The sequence below is a fragment of the Taudactylus pleione genome, unplaced genomic scaffold, assembly GCF_031769625.1.
Source record: "Taudactylus pleione unplaced genomic scaffold, aTauple2 ptg000762l, whole genome shotgun sequence".
Lineage (NCBI taxonomy): Eukaryota > Metazoa > Chordata > Amphibia > Anura > Myobatrachidae > Taudactylus > Taudactylus pleione.
In genome coordinates, this window is record NW_028285164.1 from 1,745,750 (window position 1) to 1,769,548 (window position 23,799).

Consider the following 23,799-nt stretch of genomic DNA (forward strand, 5'->3'; position numbering starts at 1 on the left):
TTCAAACTAAATACCGCAGTCTACAGCTGACAAGTGTAGCGGGATAAATCTGTGCACTTAATCCCGACACTACGTGAAGCACAGACCAATTCATGAACTGGCTGTGGAATGTCATGTGAAGTAGGGAGAAGTTGTGAATTGTATGCGCTTTCCAGGAAGAGAGTTGATTGAAAGCCCAGGATTGCCCATTGAGTGGCTAGCGGGAGAGATTGAAGCACACGAAGGGACTATTGAGCGCGGGTGAGGGAGACTGATTGACAGTAATGGGACATGCTGCCTGAGTGAGCTGAGAAGACTACGATGTTGGTTTATTGTGGCATAAGGTGAAATGAGGAGAAGTAGCAGATACATTGAGAGGATGAATGGAGATGTAAGGGAAGCGTGAGATCTAATATATCCAGGAGAGACATGAAGCTGGTGTATGAGAATGGAAGATGGTTTGACAGGAAGGAAAATACCACAGGGAGGATTACAAATGATTTACATTCCAGTGTACATGAATAATAAGTGAGACTAAGAAGATGGGTTGAGGAAAACTGGACACTGAGTAATTGTTGGACTATAAGCAAGGACATGCTGGGAGAAAATGTGAAAGGACACAATGAAACGGAGAAACTGGATGTAGGAAGTAAATGCTGAACGGAAAGTGTTATAGTGAGTGGAATGAGAGAGACTGAGGTGAGTGAGTGAGTGTGGAAGAAGTGAGTGCGGCAGAGCAGTAGAGCACACTCAGTGGAATAATCGGAGTGAGTTGATAATTAGGTAAATTGTTGGAGAGTAACATAATACGGAGTGTGGGGGAATGTGAGGAGATGGAGTGATTGGAGGAAGAGCTGGAAGCTGATATTGAGTATGGCGGAAGATGTTGGACAATTAAGTGGGGAGACATAGGGAACAGTGGGCATCATCGAGAGAGTCTTGAAACTGGTGGGGAGATATAAAGAGATGGTTTGTGCAGAGGGTAATATAGAGTGAGGTGGGGATATAGAGAGATGGTTTGTGTAGGAGGTAATATAGAGAGAGGTGGGGATATAGAGCAACGGTTTATGTAGGAGGTAATATAGGGTGAGGTGGGGATATAGGCAGATGGTTTGTGTAGGAGGGGATATAGAGAGATGGTTTGTGTAGGTGGTAATATAGAGTGAGGTGGGCATATAGATGGTTTGTGTAGGAGGTAATATAGAGTAAGGTGGGCATATAGATAGATGGTTTGTGTAGGAGGTAATATAGAGAGAGGTGGGGATATAGAGAGATGGTTTGTGTAGGAGGTAATATAGAGTAAGGTGGGGATATAGAGAGATGGTTTGTGTAGGTGGTAATATAGAGAGATGGTTTGTGTAGGAGGTATTATAGAGTAAGGTGGGGATATAGAGAGATGGTTTGTATAGGTGGTAATATAGAGAGAGGTGGGGATATAGAGAGATGGTTTGTGTAGGAGATAATATAGAGTGAGGTGGGGATATAGAGAGATGGTATGTGTAGGAGGTAATCTAGAGTAAGGTGGGCATATAGATGGTTTGTGTAGGTGGTAATATAGAGAGAGGTGGGGATATAGAGAGATGGTTTGTGTAGGTGGTAATATAGAGAGAGGTGGGGAGATAGAGAGATGGTTTGTGTAGGAGGTAATATAGAGTGAGGTGGGCATATAGATGGTTTGTGTAGGTGGTAATATAGAGAGAGGTGGGGATATAGAGAGATTGTTTGTGTAGGAGTAAATATAGAGTGAGGTGGGCATATAGATAGATGGTTTGTGTAGGAGGTAATATAGAGAGGTGGGGATATAGAGCAACGGTTTATGTAGGAGGTAATATAGGGTGAGGTGAGGATATAGGCAGATGGTTTGTGTAGGAGGGGATATAGAGAGATGGTTTGTGTAGGTGGTAATATAGAGTGAGGTGGGCATATAGATAGATGGTTTGTGTAGGAGGTAATATAGAGTAAGGTGGGGATATAGATAGATGGTTTGTGTAGGTGGTAATATAGAGAGAGGTGGGGATATAGAGAGATGGTTTGTGTAGGAGGTAATATAGAGTGAGGTGGGGATATAGAGAGATGGTTTGTGTAGGAGGTAATATAGAGTAAGGTGGGCATATAGATGGTTTGTGTAGGTGGTAATATAGAGAGAGGTGGGGATATAGAGATGGTTTGTGTAGGAGGTAATATAGAGTAAGGTGAGCATATAGATGGTTTATGTAGGTGGTAATATAGAGAGAGGTGGGGATATAGAGAGATGGTTTGTGTAGGAGGGGATATAGAGAGATGGTTTGTGTAGGTGGTAATATAGAGAGAGGTGAGGATATAGAGAGATGGTTTGTGTCGGAGGTAATATAGAGTGAGGTAGGGATATAGAGAGATGGTTTGTGTAGGAGGTAATATAGAGTAAGGTGGGCATATTGATGGTTTGTGTAGGTGGTAATATAGAGAGAGGTGGGGATATAGAGATGGTTTGTGTAGGAGGTAATATAGAGTAAGGTGAGCATATAGATGGTTTATGTAGGTGGTAATATAGAGAGAGGTGGGGATATAGAGAGATGGTTTGTGTAGGAGGTAATATAGAGAGAGGTGGGGATATAGAGCGATGGTTTGTGTAGGAGGTAATATAGAGTAAGGTGGGGATATAGAGAGATGGTTTGTGTAGGTGGTAATATAGAGTGAGGTGGGCATATAGATGGTTTGTGTAGGTGGTAATATAGAGAGAGAGGTGGGGATATAGGGCCTCATTCAGAGGCGGTCGGAGGATGCAAGCGGTCGCTCAAACTGGGCGGACAGTTGCATCCTGACCGCCCGCCTCTGTTGCGGTCGTTAGGCTGTGGGTTAACACCCACAGCTCTAACAACCGCTCGGGTGAAAGTCGCGATGGTCAGAGACCATCGCGACCATCGGGGCTTACGACGAGACCCTAGGGTAGGGTCTCACTTGTCGTAAGCCCCGGAGAGCTTCTGGCTCTGTCAGAGCCGGAAGCTCTCCACTGACATCACTAGTGATGTCAGTGGGGCCTCCCCCAAACGGTAGGCGTTCCCATGGGAACGCCTCCGTTTGGGCTGTCACACCCCCGCCTTCCAAACGGGGCGAGCTGTCAATCAACATCGACAGTTCGCCCCCTTTGGATCGAGACCCGCAACGACCGGCGCTGTCGGTCGTAGCGGGTCTCACGCAAGCGCACGCCGGCGCCGTCGTGAGCATGCTCTGTGGGGGGGCCATCGACCCGGTCCGAGCGCATCGGCGCTAACGACCGGGTCTGAATGACCCCCATAGAGAGATGGTTTGTGTAGGTGGTAATATAGAGAGGTGGGGATATTGAGAGATGGTTTGTGTAGGAGGTAATATAGAGTAAGGTGGGGATATAGAGAGATGGTTTGTGTAGGTGGTAATATAGAGTAAGGTGGGCATATAGATAGATGGTTTGTGTAGGAGGTAATATAGAGTAAGGTGGGCATGTAGACAGATGGTGTCAGGGTTCAGCCTAGGATCGGCCGTTACGGTGCGGTCAGACGTCAGGTGCGGAGGCGGGTGATGTGCTGAGGATTCTGCCTTAGGCGATTTCTGGATTCCATGTGTGGCTCCGTGTCTTGGTTTCCGAGGTTGCCGTCATGGGCGCCACCATGTTAGTCCTTGTCACCTGACTGTTCCCTTAACCAATGGTAGCATAGTCTCAGGTTAGCTGACACTGACTTCCAATGATCTGCTACTCTAGGGTATATAACTGGGCTTCGGACACTAGGAAGTTGCCTGTGCAACGTCATCACTTCCAGTGTTCACTGTTGGCAATTCTGTTCCAGGTTCCTGTTCCTCGTTGTCGAGTTACTGCTGTAGCATTTCGCTATTATCTTCTAGTGCGTCTGGAGTCGCACCTTCGAGCACAAACTACACACCATTGTGTACAATTCCAAAGTCATCTGCCGGTGCGTCCGGAGTCACACCATTGTGTACAAAATACACACCACTGTGTCAAATTTGTCATCCGCCGGTGTGTCCGGAGTCGCACCTTTGTGTACCAAATATACACACCATCGTGTACAAAGTACGCACCATTGTGTACAACTTCCTAATCAACTACCGGTGCATCTGGAATCACATAGTGTACAAAATACACACCACTGTGTACATATTATGCAACCATCTCCCGGTGTCTCTGGATTGACACACTGTGCACACAGTACACACCATTGAGTACTTCTCCTAAGTACAACTCTCGGCTATAGTGGTGCATTTCTCTCCGGTTCCCACTTGTATTGGATACCTGACCAAAGGCAGGGCTTTCTTAACAGCAGTGCAGGGCCCTGGGCAAAGCAATGCACTGGGACCCCTAATAAACAATCCTCTGCCGGGGATGGGATGCCATCGGTGGAGGCTGTGCTGGGGGAGGGGGGAAGGGGTTGGCAATTGGCAGAAAAACAGAAGTAGTTTACAGGAAAAAAAACACAAGTCACTGTCTGAACATGTACAGTACAACAAATTTCCTATGCAGTGCCCCTTATACAGTGCCTCCAGAAGTGGTCCCCCCTACGCAGTGCCCCCAGAAGTGTTTCCCCCCCCTACGCCGTGCCCCCAGAAGTGGTCCCCCCCTACGCAGTGCCCTTGCCTCATGCATGGACAATCAGGAGGCTGCGCAACAATACCTTCAAGAATTGTCGGGGCAGTTAATGGCTATACAAGCGACTTTGGCCACATTGCTCCCTCCACCTGCAATGACGGCGCTTTCCGGCCCTTCCAGTCCTCCTACAGCTACTGTTAACCCAAAACCTCGTCTTCAGCTGGCATCCCGGGAGCGCTTTGATGGTAACCCTAAGCACTGTTGAGGTTTCATCAACCAATGCGAATTTCACTTCGAGTGCCTGCCACAAAACTAACCTACATCAAGATCTAAGGTGGCCTACGTTATCTCTCTCCTGACAGGAACTGCGTTGGATTGGGTTTCCCCATTATGGGAACGGACGGATCCTCTGGTGTCCAACTACGAGAATTTAATTTCAGCCTTTAAAAGAAACTTTGATGAGCCAGGTCGCTCTGCTTCGGCCTCCTCTGATCTCAGAGTCCGACAAGGGACCCGTACGGTAGGACAGTACGTGGTCCAATTTCAGACGATTGCCTCTGAACTGAAATGGAATGATGAGGCCCTTAAGGCATCCTTTCTTCATGGTCTTTCCGAGAAAATTAAAGATGAGTTGGCCCCTTATGATCTCCCTGAAACTTTTGCGGAAATAATTTCTTTATTTATCAAGATTGATTTACGCAATAGAGAGCGGTTGATGAGTAGAGCTCGAGAGGACCGATTCCGAGACCATTTTTTCCCTGTGGCACGTCCACCTTCCCCTGCTACTAGTAAAGAAGAGCCCATGCAGGTCAACAATGGTTAACGGTGGCTGAACGTACCAGTCGGTTCCAGAACAAAATCTGTCTTTATTGTGCAGCTTCGGGTCACATCCTCAAAACTTGTCCACTTCTTGCGGGAAACGCCAGACCCTAACTGGTCCTGGGGACGTCCAGTTGGGGGTAATAGTCAAGCCATCCTATTTGATGCATAGTCTCTATCAGTGATCGTTTCCCACAAGTCAAAGACAAAAGAAGTGAAAGATTTGATTGATTCTGGAGCTGCTGGAAATTTAATTTCAGAGTCTCTGGCTGAGATCTTGGACATTCCGCTCATTCCTTTACCAAATAAGATTGATATCTCTGGTGTAGACGGCAATATTATTTCTGAAGTTGCTATTTTGTCAATTAAACTTCCGGTCTCTCTTCAAATTGGATGTCTTCACCATGAGGAACTGGAACTCCTAGTGCTTCCAAAAACTTCCTATGAGTTAGTCTTAGGTCTACTATGGCTTAAAAACCACAATCCAACATTGAACTGGGCCACTATGCAAATTCTAGCCTGGGGTCCTGGCTGCTTCCATCAATGTCTGACCCGTGTACTTCTGGTACATATCCATCAAACTACTAGTAAGCCTCCTTCTGATCGATCTAGTATCCTCTCAGACTCCAGTTTACTCGCACCTTAACAAGATTTTTCCGATGTTTTTAATAAGCAAGCAGCGGACCAGCTGCCTCCCCATCGCTCCTGGGATTGTGGAATTCTCCTTCCTAGGAAAATGCCACCCAGAGGTCGTATTTACCCGTTAACTGTCACGCTCAGCTCTAAAGAGCCTCCTACTGAGGGGCTGGAAGCTGGGGTCCTGGTTTGAGGAAGGAGTTGGAGGCAAGGGTCCTGAATGTAAGTTCTCCTCATCCACAAATATTGGATGTTGACGAGACCTGACCATAGACGCAGAGTCTAACCTGCCAGAAGGTGTTCACCAGTGACCCCTCCAAGCGAGATATGGGTTTAGCTGCTCCCGACAAGCAGGTTGCAGCCCTTTGGTCAGGTATCCAATACAAGTGGGAACTGGAGAGAAATACACCACTATGGCCCAGAGAGTTGTACTTAGGAGAAGTACTCAATGGTGTGTACTGTGTACACAGTATGTGAATCCAGAGACACCGGGAGATTGCGTAATATGTACACAGTGGTGTGTATTTTGTACACTATATGTGATTCCAGATGCACCGGTAGTTGATTAGGAAGTTGTATACAATGGTGCGTACTTTGTACACAATGATGTGTATTTGGTGCACAAAGGTGCGACTCCGGACGCACCGGCAGATGACTGAAATTGTACACAGTGGTATGTACTTGTACATGATGGTGTGTATTTTGTACACAAAGGTGCGACTCTGGATGCACCGGCAGATGACTGAGCACAAACTACACACCATTGTGTACAATTCCAAAGTCATTTGCCGGTGTGTCCGGAGTCGCAACTTTGTGTACCAAATACACACCATCGTGTACAAAGTACGCACCATTGTGTACAATTCCAAAGGTGTGACTCCAGACGCACTAGAAGATATTAGCGAAATGCTACAGCAGTAACTCGACAACGAGGAACAGGAACCTGGAACAGAGTAGCCAACAGTGAACACTGGAAGTGACGATGTTGCACAGGCAACTTCCTGGTGTCCGAAGCCCAGTTATATACCCTACAGTAGCAGATTATTGGAAGTCAGTGTCAGCTGACCTGAGACTATGCTACCGTTGGTTAAGGGAACAGTCAGGTGACAAGGACTAACATGGAGGCGCCCATGACTGCAACCTCGGAAACCAAGACATGGAGCCCCACATGGAATCCAGAAAGCACCTATGGCAGACTTCTCAGCAAGTCAACCGCCTCCGCACCTGACAGCAGGGGCGCCGACAGGGAGGGGGAGCGGGTACAGTTTACCCGGGCTTCCAGAGGGGCCCGGCGGGGGCCCGGGTCTGGCGCCACCCCCCCCTCACTTCCTCCCTCCCTCTGTGAGCTGGGCTGCATTGGGAGATTGCTTGCAGCAGCCACAGCAATCTCCTATGCCTGAAGGGGGGAGCGATCACACTGATCGCGCCCCCCACTGACTTTGCGCCGGGCTGAGGGGCTCACAGCTGCAAAACACATTTTTTTTTCAAGGGGGCATGGCCACACCTTCTGCAATTAGGCCACACCCCCTCTTTACCGGGGCCACGCGTGGCTCTCTACGCCCCTGCCTGACAGCATGAGCTGTCAGGGGAAGCCGGCACTGGGGTGAGTAACAGACGATCCTAGGCTGAACCCTGACAGATGGTTTGTGTAGTAGGTAATACAGAGTGAGGTGGGGATATAGAGCGATGGTTTGTGTAGGAGTTAATATAGAGTGAGGTGGGGATATAGAGCGATGGTTTGTGTAGGAGGTAATATAGAGTGGGTTGTGCATATAGCTAGATGGTTTGTGTAGGTGGGGATATAGGGAGATGGTTTGAGATGAAGGCAATCTAGAGTGAGGTAGGGATATAGAGAGATGGTTTGTGTAGGAGGTAATATAGAGTGAGGTGGGGATATAGAGAGATGGTTTGCGCAGGAGGTAATATAGAGTGAGGTGGGGATACAGAGATATGGTTTGAAATTATGGCAATATAGAGAGGTGGTGTTATAGAGATATGGTTTCAAATGATGGTAATATAGTGTTAGGTGGGGATATAGAGATTTAGGGGGAGATGTATTAACGGCAAAATGCGGTAAAACCCCCGAAAATGCAGTTTTCGGGGGTTTTACCTCATTCCCCGTATGTATTAAGCAGCAGAATGCGCTGCATTCTGCTGCTTCGCGTCGCTAGGTAACGCCACCTTCAGGTGGCGTTACCCAATAGAAGCCTATGGGCTTCTTAGCGCGACGCTCGGGGCTGGGAGGGATCCGATCGGATCCCTCCCATGAGCCCCCGCGGCCCGCGTCCTTCTGCGCATGCGCAGAAGGACTTCTGGGTGTTCAACCCGGAAGTCCCTCTGCCCGGCAGCATCGCAAAGGACAGCTCTCATCGAGAGAGCTGTCCTTTGCAAAATCCTTGGTACATACCGCGGTAATGAACTGCGGTATGTACGCGAAGGTGGGGGGGATGTACCGCAACGGCGATGTCACCGTTAATGCATCTCCCCCATAGTTTGAGATGACTAATTTAGAGTGAGGTGAAGATATAGAGAGATGGTGTGTGTAGGAGGAAATATAGAGTGAGTGGATATAGAGAGATGGGTTTTGTAGGAGGTAATATAGCGTGAGGAGGGAATATAGAGAAATGGTTTGAGATGACGATAATATAGAGGGAGATGGGGATATAGAGATGTTTTTTGTAGGAGGTAATTTAGAGTGAGGTGGGAATATAGAGAGATGGTTTGAGATGACAGTAATATAGAGTGAGGTGGGGTTAGAGATATGGTTTGAAATTATGGCAATAGAGTGTGAGGTGGAGATATAGAGCCGTATTCAATTTGGGTGTGAAAAGTCTGTGCTGGACTTTTCGCTCCACATTGCTGATTTTCTGTGGATAAAGTATCGGGCGCATGCCCACTTTATCCCCGTATTTAATTTAAAAATAGCGAAAACGGGACCCGGCAAATTTGGATCGTCTCAAAAAAAACGTGAATTTTATGGATATATTCTAGGGACCCCCTAAAGATGTCCAGACATGGGGGTTCAGTCTGGGTACCCCCGTTTAGCCCTGCAGAATGTGTTCTGCATTTTGAAATAGCCGCGGCAGGTGTTTTTTTCCCAACATTGCAGAAGAGATGCAAAAAAGCACTTAGCTTTTTTTTTTTTTTTTCTTTAAAAGTGGTCCCATCAAATTTGGGTTACATGAAAATGGGTACTAGCATATTTTTAAGTCTCTAAACTAATTTTTTTAAAGAAAACACCTGCCGCATATAAGGGAACCCCTGTTGATTTAATTTGTCTATTTTAGAAGGTTTTTTTTTTTCACACCCCCCAAAAAACTTATTTTTTTGGGTGTCTCGATTTTTTTTATTTTTTTGCACATTTCATTTTAAGGGGGCATTCCCAAGGGTGCAGTATATTTTTATATAAGCCTGCACCCCTAAACCCCAAATCTGCAATTTTTTTTCACCTGCTAAAGGTAATTGAAACATTTTTCCTGTTTTTTTAAAATGACTTTTCGCACCATCTACGAAAAAAAATGGTAATTTTCGGGAAAGATGCCTGGGACCCCCCTAAAGATGTCCAGATATGAGGCATCACTATGGGTACCCCCATTTTTGCCTGCTGAAGGAAGTCGGGGTTTGTAATAGCAGCGGCAGGTACATTTTTGCGGCTATGAAGAAGTGGTAAAGAATAGCACTTAGGAATAGTTATTTCCCCCCCCCCCTTCCAAAAAAAAATTCTATCAAATTTGGGGTACATGAAAATGGGGGTAAGCATTTTTTTAAGTCCCTAAAGTTATTTTTAAAATTCTGCAAAAATGCACCTGCCGCTTGTCCCTGCAAGTTTGGCACTTTGTTCCCCTATTTTTTTATTTTTTTTTTAAAACCCCAAAATGAAACTTAATTTTTTTGTGGTGTCCCAATTATTTTTAAACTTTTTTTGACGTTTTTTTTTTTTTAAATGACACAAAAAATAGCCTGCACCCCTAAACCCCAATTCTGCACTTTTTTTCACCAGCAAAAAGCTGGTGAAAACTTATCCCCGTTTTTTTTCACTGACTTTTCGCACCGGCGAAAAGTCAATATAATTGAATATGGGGATAATTCAAATAGGCAAAAATTACGTTTCGGCTCACATTGAATACAGCCAATAGAGAGTTGTTTGAGATGATGGTAATATACAGTTAGGTGGGTATACAGAGATATGGTTTGAGACAACAGTAATATAGAGTGATGTGGGACTATAGAGAGATGTTTAGTGTAGGAAGTAATATGTGAGTTGGGGATATAGAGAGATGGTTTGAGATGACGGTAATATAGATTGAGGTGGGGTTATAGAGATGGTTTCAAATGATGGTTATATAGAGTTAGGTGGGGATATAGAGAGCTGGTTTGAGATAACAGTAATATAGAGTGAGGTGGGGATATAGAGCGCTGGTTTGAGGTGATGGTAATAGAGTTACGTGGGGATATAGAGAGATGGTTTAAGATGATGGTAATATATAGTTAGGTGGGGATATAGAGATGGTTTAAGATGATGGTAATATAGAGTTAGGTGGATATAGAGAGATGGTTTGAGATGATGGTAATATTGAGTTAGGTGGGATATAGAGAGATGGTTTAAGATGATTGTAATATAGAGAGGTGAGGATTTAGAGAGATGGTTTGAGAACAGTAATCTAGAGTGAGGTGGAGATATAGGGTCTCATTCAGACCCGGTCGCAAGCGCCCACGCGCTCGCAACTGGGTCGATGGTCCCCACAGTGCATGCACAGAACGGAGCCGGCTCTGTCGTGTGCATGCGCGAGACCCGGCTAGCGACGGGCGCTCCGTCGCTAGGGGTCTCGTAGCAGACGGGGCGAGCTGTCGATGTTGAGTGACAGCTCGCCCCATTTGCTGGGCGGGCCGGGGGCGTGCCTGGTCAAACGGAGGCGTTCCAGTCGGAATGCTTGCAATTTGGGGCGGCCCCACTGACAACATTGATGATGTCAGTGGGGAACTTCCTGCTCAAACAGAGCAGGAAGTTCCCTGGGGCTTACAAGAGCCCAGACCCAACCTTAGGGTCTGGTCGTAAGCCCCGATGTTCGTGATGGTGATGACCATCGCGACCATCACCCTGATCGCAAGCTAAGCTGTGGGTGGTAACCCACAGCTTAGCTTGCGACCTGGAGGCAGCACTTTAAAACAAGAAGTGCCCGCCCTCATTCTTGCGATAAACTCTGAATGAGGGCCATAGAGAGATGCTTTGAGATAATGGTAATATTGAGTTAGGTGGGATATAGAAAGATGGTTGAGATGATGGTAATATAGAGTGAGGTGGAGATATAGAGAGATGCTTTGAGATGACTGTAAGATAGTGAGGTGGAGATATAGAAAGATGGTTTGAGAAGAAGTGGAGATGTGTAGAGGTTTAAGACTATAATGGTGCATACACACGATCAGATTTTTTCTTCAGATATGGACGATAACGATTTAAAAATCGTTCAGTCGTTCATATCTGAAGGAAAATCGTTCATATCTGACATGCCTGAACGATGGACGATCAACGATGCGCGTTCCCGTTTGTCAGATAACGATATCTGACATCTGATGGGTTTGCAGTCAGACTTGGACGATTCCATTCATTTTAATGCAGTCAAAAATCGTTCAATCGTTCAAATCGTTCAAAACTTTGGTCAAATCGTTCAAATCGTTTAGTCGTTCAGTCGTTCATCTGACAAATCTGACAAGTCTGACAAATCTGACCGTGTGTACGCTCCATAAGAGGCTGTTGGATATGAAGGAATCTTTGTGTGGTGAAGGCAGATGTTGTGAAAGTGGAAACAATTTGAAAGAAGGTGAAAGTGAGCGTCGGGACATGTACAGGGGATAGAGTGAGTGCACATATATAAGGAGAGTGGGAAGTGGATTAAACAGAGAATATAAAGAGGTCCTGATAGATTCATAGGAAATTATATTGAATGATTGACTGAAGAACAGGAATATGTAATAAGGTGGGGATACAGAGAGAAATCAACTTTACAGTAAGAAAATAGGGAGATTGAGAGAGTAGGGAGGTATAATGGTGGACATGTGGGGGAAGTATGACGGCGGGTGCATGTGAGGGACACATGATGGAGGAAGAAGGGATAATGGAGGAGGCGTGAGTTAGGGATGACAGAGGATGATAAATGAAGGGATGATGGAGAGCGTATTAGTGTAGAGATGACAGAGGATGATAAATGAAGGGATGATGGAGAGCGTATTAGTGTAGAGATGACAGAGGATGATAAATGAAGGGGTGATGGAGAGTGTATAAGTGTAGAGATGACAGAGGATTATAAATGAAGGGGTGATGTAGAGGGTATAAGTGTAGAGATGACAGAGGATGATAAATGAAGGGGTGATGGATGATGGAGAGTGTATAAGTGTATAGATGACAGAGGATGATAAATGAAGGGGTGTTGGAGAGTGTATAAGTGTGGAGATGACAGAGGGTGATGGATGATGGAGAGTGTATAAGTGTAGAGATGACGGGATGATAAATGAAGGGGTGATGGATGATGGAGAGTGTATAAGTGTAGAGATGACAGAGGATGATAAATGAAGGGATGATGGATGATGGAGAGTGTATATGTGTAGAGATGACAGAGGATGATAAATGAAGGGATGACGGAGAGCGTATTAGTGTAGAGATGACAGGGGATGATAAATGAAGGGGTGATGGAGAGTGTATAAGTGTAGAGATGACAGAGGATGATAAGTGAAGGGGTGATGGAGAGTGTATAAGTGTAGAGATGACAGAGGATGATAAGTGAAGGGGTGATGGAGAGTGTATAAGTGTAGAGATGACAGAGGATGATAAGTGAAGGATGATGGAGAGGGTATAAGTGTAGAGATGATAAATGAAGGGATGATGGAGAGTGTATAAGTGTAGAGATGACAGGATGATAAATGAAGGGATGATGGAGAGTGTATAAGTGTAGAGATGACAGAGGATGATAAATGAAGGGGTGATGGAGAGTGTATAAGTGTAGAGATGACAGAGGATGATAAATGAAGGGATGATGGAGAGTGTATAAGTGTAGAGATGACAGGGGATGATAAATGAAGGGGTGATGGAGAGTGTATAAGTGTAGAGATGACAGAGGATGATAAATGAAGGGGTGATGGAGAGTGTATAAGTGTATAGATGACAGGGCATGATAAATGAAGGGGTGATGGAGAGTGTATAAGTGTAGAGATGACAGAGGATGATAAATGAAGGGGTGATGGATGATGGAGAGTGTATAAGTGTATAGATGACAGAGGATGATAAATGAAGGGGTGTTGGAGAGTGTATAAGTGTGGAGATGACAGAGGGTGATGGATGATGGAGAGTGTATAAGTGTAGAGATGACGGGATGATAAATGAAGGGGTGATGGATGATGGAGAGTGTATAAGTGTAGAGATGACAGAGGATGATAAATGAAGGGATGATGGATGATGGAGAGTGTATATGTGTAGAGATGACAGAGGATGATAAATGAAGGGGTGATGGAGAGTGTATAAGTGTAGAGATGACAGAGGATGATAAGTGAAGGATGATGGAGAGGGTATAAGTGTAGAGATGATAAATGAAGGGGTGATGGATGATGGAGAGTGTATAAGTGTAGAGATGACAGGATGATAAATGAAGGGGTGATGGATGATGGAGAGTGTATAAGTGTAGAGATGACAGGATGATAAATGAAGGGGTGATGGAGAGTGTATAAGTGTAGAGATGACAGAGGATGATAAATGAAGGGGTGATGGAGAGTGTATAAGTGTATAGATGACAGGATGATAAATGAAGGGATGATGGAGAGTGTATAAGTGTAGAGATGACAGGGCATGATAAATGAAGGGGTGATGGAGAGTGTATAAGTGTAGAGATGACAGAGGATGATAAATGAAGGGGTGAAGGATGATGGAGAGTGTATAAGTGTAGAGATGACAGAGGATGATAAATGAAGGGATGATGGAGAGTGTATAAGTGTAGAGATGACAGAGGATGATAAATGAAGGGATGATGGAGAGTGTATAAGTGTAGAGATGACAGAGGATGATAAGTGAAGGGGTGATGGAGAGTGTATAAGTGTAGAGATGACAGGGGATGATAAGTGAAGGGGTGATGGAGAGTGTATAAGTGTAGAGATGACAGAGGATGATAAGTGAAGGATGATGGAGAGGGTATAAGTGTAGAGATGATAAATGAAGGGGTGATGGATGATGGAGAGTGTATAAGTGTAGAGATGACAGGATGATAAATGAAGGGGTGATGGATGATGGAGAGTGTATAAGTGTAGAGATGACAGGATGATAAATGAAGGGATGATGGAGAGCGTATTAGTGTAGAGATGACAGAGGATGATAAATGAAGGGGTGATGGAGAGTGTATAAGTGTAGAGATGACAGAGGATTATAAATGAAGGGGTGATGTAGAGGGTATAAGTGTAGAGATGACAGAGGATGATAAATGAAGGGGTGATGGATGATGGAGAGTGTATAAGTGTATAGATGACAGAGGATGATAAATGAAGGGGTGTTGGAGAGTGTATAAGTGTGGAGATGACAGAGGGTGATGGATGATGGAGAGTATATAAGTGTAGAGATGACGGGATGATAAATGAAGGGGTGATGGATGATGGAGAGTGTATAAGTGTAGAGATGACAGAGGATGATAAATGAAGGGATGATGGATGATGGAGAGTGTATATGTGTAGAGATGACAGAGGATGATAAATGAAGGGATGACGGAGAGCGTATTAGTGTAGAGATGACAGGGGATGATAAATGAAGGGGTGATGGAGAGTGTATAAGTGTAGAGATGACAGAGGATGATAAGTGAAGGGGTGATGGAGAGTGTATAAGTGTAGAGATGACAGAGGATGATAAGTGAAGGGGTGATGGAGAGTGTATAAGTGTAGAGATGACAGAGGATGATAAGTGAAGGATGATGGAGAGGGTATAAGTGTAGAGATGATAAATGAAGGGATGATGGAGAGTGTATAAGTGTAGAGATGACAGGATGATAAATGAAGGGGTGATGGAGAGTGTATAAGTGTAGAGATGACAGAGGATGATAAATGAAGGGATGATGGAGAGTGTATAAGTGTAGAGATGACAGAGGATGATAAATGAAGGGGTGATGGAGAGTGTATAAGTGTAGAGATGACAGAGGATGATAAATGAAGGGATGATGGAGAGTGTATAAGTGTAGAGATGACAGGGGATGATAAATGAAGGGGTGATGGAGAGTGTATAAGTGTAGAGATGACAGAGGATGATAAGTGAAGGATGATGGAGAGGGTATAAGTGTAGAGATGATAAATGAAGGGGTGATGGATGATGGAGAGTGTATAAGTGTAGAGATGACAGGATGATAAATGAAGGGGTGATGGAGAGTGTATTAGTGTAGAGATCCCAGAGGATGATAAATGAAGGGGTGATGGATGATGGAGAGTGGATAAGTGTAGAGATGACGGGATGATAAATGAAGGGGTGATGGATGATGGAGAGTGTATAAGTGTAGAGATGACAGAGGATGATAAATGAAGGGATGATGGAGAGTGTATAAGTGTATAGATGACAGAGGATGATAAATGAAGGGATGGTGGAGAGTGTATAAGTGTAGAGATGACAGAGGATGATAAATGAAGGGGTGATGGATGATGGAGAGTGGATAAGTGTAGAGATGACAGAGGATGATAAATGAAGGGGTGTTGGAGAGTGTATAAGTGTAGAGATGACAGAGGATGATAAATGAAGGGATGATGGAGAGTGTATTAGTGTAGAGATGACAGTGGATGATAAATGAAGGGATGATGGAGAGTGTATAAGTGTATAGATGACAGAGGATGATAAATGAAGGGATGATGGAGAGTGTATAAGTGTAGAGATGACGGGATGATAAATGAAGGGGTGATGGAGAGTGTATAAGTGTAGAGATGACAGAGGATGATAAATGAAGGGGTGATGGATGATGGAGAGTGTATAAGTGTAGAGATGACAGAGGATGATAAATGAAGGGGTGATGGATGATGGAGAGTGTATAAGTGTATAGATGACAGAGGATGATAAATGAAGGGATGGTGGAGAGTGTATAAGTGTAGAGATGACAGAGGATGATAAATGAAGGGGTGATGGATGATGGAGAGTGTATAAGTGTATAGATGACAGAGGAGGATAAATGAAGGGATGATGGAGAGTGTATAAGTGTAGAGATGACAGGATGATAAATGAAGGGATGATGGAGAGTGTATAAGTGTATAGATGACAGAGGATGATAAATGAAGGGAGGATGGAGAGTGTATAAGTGTATATAGATGACAGAGGATGATAAATGAAGGGGTGATGGAGAGTGTATAAGTGTAGAGATCACAGAGGATGATAAATGAAGGGGTGATGGATGATGGAGAGTGTATAAGTGTAGAGATGACAGGATGGTAAATGAAGGGGTAATGGATGATGGAGAGTGTATAAGTGTATAGATGACAGAGGATGATAAATGAAGGGATGATGGAGAGTGTATAAGTGTAGAGATGACAGGATGATAAATGAAGGGGTGATGGAGAGTGTATTAGTGTAGAGATCCCAGAGGATGATAAATGAAGGGGTGATGGATGATGGAGACTGGATAAGTGTAGAGATGACAGAGGATGATAAATGAAGGGGTGTTGGAGAGTGTATAAGTGTAGAGATGACAGAGGATGATAAATGAAGGGATGATGGAGAGTGTATTAGTGTAGAGATGACAGTGGATGATAAATGAAGGGATGATGGAGAGTGTATAAGTGTATAGATGACAGAGGATGATAAATGAAGGGATGATGGAGAGTGTATAAGTGTATAGATGACAGGATGATAAATTAAGGGGTGATGGATGATGGAGAGTGTATAAGTGTAGAGATGACAGAGGATGATAAATGAAGGGATGATGGAGAGTGTATAAGTGTAGAGATGACAGGATGATAAATGAAGGGATGATGGAGAGTGTATAAGTGTAGAGATGACAGGATGATAAATGAAGGGATGATGGAGAGTGTATAAGTGTATAGATGACAGAGGATGATAAATGAAGGGGTGATGGATGATGGAGAGTGTATAAGTGTATAGATGACAGAGGATGATAAATGAAGGAATGATGGAGAGTGTATAAGTGTAGAGATGACAGGATGATAAATGAAGGGATGATGGAGAGTGTATAAGTGTATAGATGACAGAGGATGATAAATGAAGGGAGGATGGAGAGTGTATAAGTGTATATAGATGACAGAGGATGATAAATGAAGGGGTGATGGAGAGTGTATAAGTGTAGAGATGACAGGATGATAAATGAAGGGATGATGGAGAGTGTATAAGTGTAGAGATCACAGAGGATGATAAATGAAGGGGTGATGGATGATGGAGAGTGTATAAGTGTAGAGATGACAGGATGGTAAATGAAGGGGTAATGGATGATGGAGAGTGTATAAGTGTATAGATGACAGAGGATGATAAATGAAGGGGTGTTGGAGAGTGTATAAGTGTAGAGATGACAGAGGATGATAAATGAAGGGATGATGGAGAGTGTATTAGTGTAGAGATGACAGTGGATGATAAATGAAGGGATGATGGAGAGTGTATAAGTGTATAGATGACAGAGGATGATACATGAAGGGATGATGGAGAGTGTATAAGTGTATAGATGACAGAGGATGATAAATGAAGGGATGATGGAGAGTGTATAAGTGTAGAGATGACAGGATGATAAATGAAGGGGTGATGGAGAGTGTGTAAGTGAAGAGATGACAGAGGATGATAAATGAAGGGGTGATGGATGATGGAGAGTGTATAAGTGTAGAGATGACAGAGGATGGTAAATGAAGTGGTGATGGAGAGTGTATAAGTGTAGAGATGACAGAGGATGATAAATGAAGGGGTGATGGAGAGTGTATAAGTGTAGAGATGACAGAGGATGATAAATGAAGGGGTGATGGAGAGTGTATAAGTGTAGAGATGACGGGATGATAAATGAAGGGGTGATGGAGAGTGTATAAGTGTAGAGATCACAGAGGATGATAAATGAAGGGGTGATGGAGAGTGTATAAGTGTAGAGATGACAGGATGATAAATTAAGGGGTGATGGATGATGGAGAGTGTATAAGTGTAGAGATGACAGGATGATAAATTAAGGGGTGATGGATGATGGAGAGTGTATAACTGTATAGATGACAGAGGATGATAAATGAAGGGATGATGGAGAGTGTATAAGTGTAGAGATGACAGGATGATAAATGAAGGGGTGATGGATGATGGAGAGTGTATAAGTGTAGAGATGACAGGATGATAAATGAAGGGGTGAAGGATGATGGAAAGTGTATAAGTGTAGAGATGACAGGATGATAAATGAAGGGGTGAAGGAGAGTGTATAAGTGTAGAGATGACAGAGGATGATAAATGAAGGGGTGATGGAGAGTGTATAAGTGTAGAGATGACAGGATGATAAATGAAGGGGTGAAGGATGATGGAAAGTGTATAAGTGTAGAGATGACGGGATGATAAATGAAGGGGTGATGGAGAGTGTATAAGTGTAGAGATCACAGAGGATGATAAATGAAGGGGTGATGGAGAGTGTATAAGTGTAGAGATGACAGGATGATAAATTAAGGGGTGATGGATGATGGAGAGTGTATAAGTGTAGAGATGACAGGATGATAAATGAAGGGGTGAAGGATGATGGAGAGTGTATAAGTGTAGGGATGACAGAGTGTGATGGATGATGGAGAGTGTATAACTGTATAGATGACAGAGGATGATAAATGAAGGGATGATGGAGAGTGTATAAGTGTAGAGATGACAGGATGATAAATGAAGGGGTGATGGATGATGGAGAGTGTATAAGTGTAGAGATGACAGGATGATAAATGAAGGGGTGAAGGATGATGGAGAGTGTATAAGTGTAGAGATGACAGGATGATAAATGAAGGGGTGAAGGAGAGTGTATAAGTGTAGAGATGACAGAGGATGATAAATGAAGGGGTGATGGAGAGTGTATAAGTGTAGAGATGACAGAGGACATGTAATAGAGGAGATATAGCTGGGAGAGGACACAGGCATAGCCCGTACATGTCACCGCATTTCTCCCACAATGCCGTCTGCAACCTTTCGCTCTCTTTATTTCCTTAGTCCCGTAACAGCCTTCAGCAGGGTGATGTGGATGGGGCGCTCAGACTGGGGCGTGTGGCCAAGCTCCTAAGCATCGTGGCCCTGGTGGGTGGAATCCTGATCATCACTGTGTCCTGTGTCCTCAATTTTGGAAGTAAGTGACAGAAAACGTAACCCGAGAAGTGTTATAATAAGGCTCTGCAACAATTCTCCCTTACTGCAGATTTATAGTAACACATTACACGCACACGCACACACACACATACACACACACATACACACACGTACTCTACAGCAGTACACATCATGTAAGGATGGAAGTAAAAGCTCCCTCGGGAGGAGGAGGAGGTGCATCAATAAACTCAGATAATGTAGAAATGAAAACTATTTCATCAGTAAACACTGGCTATATTATACAGTATAACCGAGATAGTTATTAGATATCAGATAGATATGAGATATAGATATGAGGTAGGCGAGATAGATGCATAAAGATAGGACAGATACATAAATAGATATGAAATAGATGAGAGGTAGATAGGAGATAGACAGATATGAGATGGATAAATGTTAGATATATATGAGATAGACAGATACATAGATATTAGAGAGATAGATAGGTGATAGATAGATATGTGATAGACAGATACATAGATATGAGATAGATAAAAGACAGATTTAAAATAGATATGAGATAGATAGATAGATATGAGAAAGAGAGAGATAGATATGAAATAGATAGATATGAGAGATAGGTAGATAGATATGAGAGATAGGTAGATATGAGACATAGATAGATAGATATGAGATATAGATATGAGACATAGATAGATATGAGAGACAGATAGATATGAGATACAGGACCGGCTCGAGGCACGTTCAACCGGTGCATTCGAACAGGGGCACCAACCCATAGAGGGCGCACCCCTCACAACCATTCCTGACTTCAGTGGGACAGTCATGTTTTTCGGGCTCTGCCCCGCTGTTCCACCCGAGGGGCGAAGTGTCCAGTGGGCGGTCCGGAGATTGGGCACAGCGCTGCTGGCCCCGGAGAAGAGGAGTGGATGCTGTGCACAGCATCCATTTAGAGCAGGAAGAGGACTGAGGGCAGTCCAGCTACTGACATAGTGCTGGGTTCACCCCCAGTCTAACTTTAATGGGAGGTGTGCCATAGGGGAACACCACCAAATAATGGCATTTAGAGGGCATGGCCTATGGTAATTACACGTGCAGTTAACTGGCGCCTGTGTCCTGTCCTGCACAGGGCGCGGCTCCCCCTGGAGGCGGCCCTAGATAGATATGAGACAGATAGACATCTCTCCTGCCAACTGATTACTTCCTCACACTCCTTCCTCCAAGATTTTGCCTGCGCTGCTCCTCACCTCTGGAATTCTCTCTCTCTCCCCATCAGACTCTCCAACTCTATACAATCACTCAAACGGGCTCTCAAGACCCACTGCTTCATCAAAGCCTTCTAGCTCTCACCCTAAGCCACTTCTTGCTCTTTCCTCCCTGTCTACATGTCTACCCTATCTGTAGCAAGCCTATTTGTCTGCCCCTCCCCTTTAGAATGTTAGCTCTCATGAGCAGGGCCCACCTCCCTCATGTGCTTCTCCTTATACTTTTATCTACTCCTTACTCCCCACAAGGGCACCTAACACTTGACTGCTGACTCCCTGCTGCTTATATTGAGTGTTGTGATCGCTAATGCAGCAATGTATATAAACCTTGTCCTTGTCCTGCACTGTAATGTACTGTAAGTCACTGGTTTCTTGTTCACTTATTTGTTTATGTGCTGTGTAAGGCGCTGCGGAACACTTGTGAGATAGATAGATGGATAGATCGACAAGAGATGGATAGATCGACAAGAGATGGATAGATCGACAAGAGATGGATAGATCGACAAGAGATGGATAGATCGACAAGAGATGGATAGATCGACAAGAGATGGATAGATCGACAAGAGATGGATAGATCGACAGATAAGAGATGGATAGATCGACAGATAAGAGATGGATAGATCGACAGATAAGAGATGGATAGATCGACAGATAAGAGATGGATAGATCGACAGATAAGAGATGGATAGATCGATAGATAAGAGATGGATAGATCGATAGATAAGAGATGGATAGATCGATAGATAAGAGATGGATAGATAGATAAGAGATGGATAGATAGATTAGAGATGGATAGATAGATAAGAGATAGATAGATAGATAAGAGATGGATAGATAGATAAGAGATGGATATGAGATAGATGGATGGATAGATACGAGATAGATGGATATGACATATATAGATATGAGATATGACAGAGCTAGATAGATGAGATAGATAAATATGACAGATATTAGATAGAAATGAGATAGATAGAGAGATAGATATTAGATAGATAGATATGAGATAGATATGAGATAGATAGGGGAGGTATTCCCGACTGTCTAATCCCGGCAAGGTGCTAATGACAGGCGTCGAAATCCTGTTGCCTGTCATTAGACCTACGCCGGGAGCCTGACGCCCAGCATACCAAACGAAGGTAAGCAGGGTGCCGGGCGAGGACAGCCACGGAAGGGGGGAGGGTTAGGTTTTAGGGCTCCCGGGGGGCTTAGGGTTAGGCACCCCCCTGGGAGGCTTAGGTTTAGGCTAGGGGAAGGGGGGGTTAGGGTTAGGCACCCCCGGGGGAAGTTAGGGTTAGGCACCCCCGGGAGACTTAGCTTTAGGCTGCTATACCCATAGATAGAGAGGGGTGAGGAGAGGGGGGTAAGAGGGGAGAGAGAGGGGTGAGGGGAGAGAGAGAGAGGGGGGGTGAGGGGAGAGGGGGAGAGAGGGGTGAGGGAGGGAGAGGGGTGAGAGATTAAGGGGGGAGAGGGAGAGAGGGGTGAGAGGAGTGAGGGGAGAGAGGGAGGGAGAGAGAGAGGGGTGAGGAGAGAGGGGTGAGAGATTAAGGGGTGAGTGAGGGAGAGAGAGAGAGAGGGGTGAGGGGAGAGAGGGAGGGGGTGAGGAGAGAGGGGTGAGAGATTAAGGGGTGAGAGAGAGGGGAGAGGGGTGAGGGAGGGAGAGAGGTGACAGAGAGAGAAGAGAGGGGACAGAGATAGAAATGTCCAGTGGCGTATCTATAATGGGTGCACTGTGTGCAGGGCACACGGGTCCCCGGGTCCAGGAGGGCCCCGCACCGCACACACTGCACCCATTTTATTTTAGACTTACCTGTCCGTGGTCCCACGTTGGGTGTCTGCGTTGCTCAGAACACCGGAAAATGGCTGCCCGGCCATTTTTCTGGTTTTCTGCGCATGCGAAGTAGAGTCCGGGCATTAGAGTGTGCCCGGAGTCTACTGCGCATGCGTAGAACGCCAGAAAATGGATGCCGCAGTACGATTATGATGTCGTAATCGTACTGTATTTTGCTAGTCACGTAGTGGATGTGCGCCTATAGATAGATATGACAGAGGGCTCTATTTACTACCATCCGCATATTGAATGCGGATTGTAGTGTGATATTACAGACTGTATTCGCATTGCAATATCACAGGGATTTACTACAAATCACTTGCAGGGACAGAGCTTGCGATAAAGCTCTGTCCCTGTGAATCCCCTCCGCACTCTAGTCACGGTATTTTCACAAACAATACTGTGACAAAGTGCCCGCACATGCGCTGACTGGCCGCCGCTGCTACCCCCCCGGCGCTAAGCCCCACCCTCTGCAATCGCGGACCCCCCTGTGATCCCCCCCCCCTTAATAGCACTTACCTGCATGATCCGGGCCTCCGGTGATGTCCTCCATGCGTCCGGTCAGGTGATATCCCATACTGCACTGGGACCTGATCCCCTGATGACCGAGCCGCAGTGCACTATGGGAGACCAGCTGACTGGATGGAGGACATCACCCGTAGCCCCGATCACCGGTCCCTGGAGTCAGGTAAGTAAAAAAAAAATGTTTACAATTTTTTTTTTTACAGTAATCAGCTTGCGGTCTGTTTAGACCACACAGCTGATTACTGGGACCGACTCCCGGCTCTGTTCTCCCAGTTAGAGCGGAGCAGGAGTCTGGTAACTGGGGGAGACCCTGTATAATGACACCTCCAGGTGGCGTTATTATCACAGGGCCTCCCTAGGTATTTTTTTCGCAATTTATTTTTAGTAACTTTGGTCAGATCACATTTCCCATTACAATTATGGGAAATGCGATCTGATTACTAAAAATAAGTGATACTTAGGGGTTGGAGTAGAATTTTACGAATTCTACTCCAATTGCCCTGTAATAACTATAGGTGATACTAAAATAATGTGAAAAGGGTGTGAAAACACCCTTTTCCACTTTATTTTAGTAAAAATAATGATAATAAATAGAGCCCTCAGAGAGAGAGAGAGATGGATATGATATAGATAATTATATAGATGTTAGATAGATATGATATAGTTTGGACGCATCTGTATCTATCTCATATGCCTCTGTTACATTGTTGCTTATAGCTTCGCCGTAAAGGTCTCTAAGTCACGGCATGAGAATAGTGCGGTGTGTTGCGTTAAGGCACAGTGAGACTTAACATCCATGGCATGCAATACACAGCTTCACCACTGGGTGGCCAGTGCTCCACTGGTTACAACTACATGAAGGCACTACAGAATACAGTACAATAGAACAGTAAACTCTGACAGGCGGGCCAATCAAATACTGTAT

General features: G+C 44.7%; 1 protein-coding gene across 1 annotated transcript in view; it reads left to right on the forward strand.

The window, feature by feature from the left end:
• Nucleotides 1-23,799, forward strand: part of PRRT2 (proline rich transmembrane protein 2) — a 60,388-nt gene that overhangs the window by 8,263 nt on the left and 28,326 nt on the right. The window contains exon 3 of the mRNA XM_088457448.1: nt 19,140-19,272. Coding sequence (XP_088313574.1) covers nt 19,140-19,272 — 133 coding nt within the window. The remainder of the gene's footprint in view (nt 1-19,139; nt 19,273-23,799) is intronic.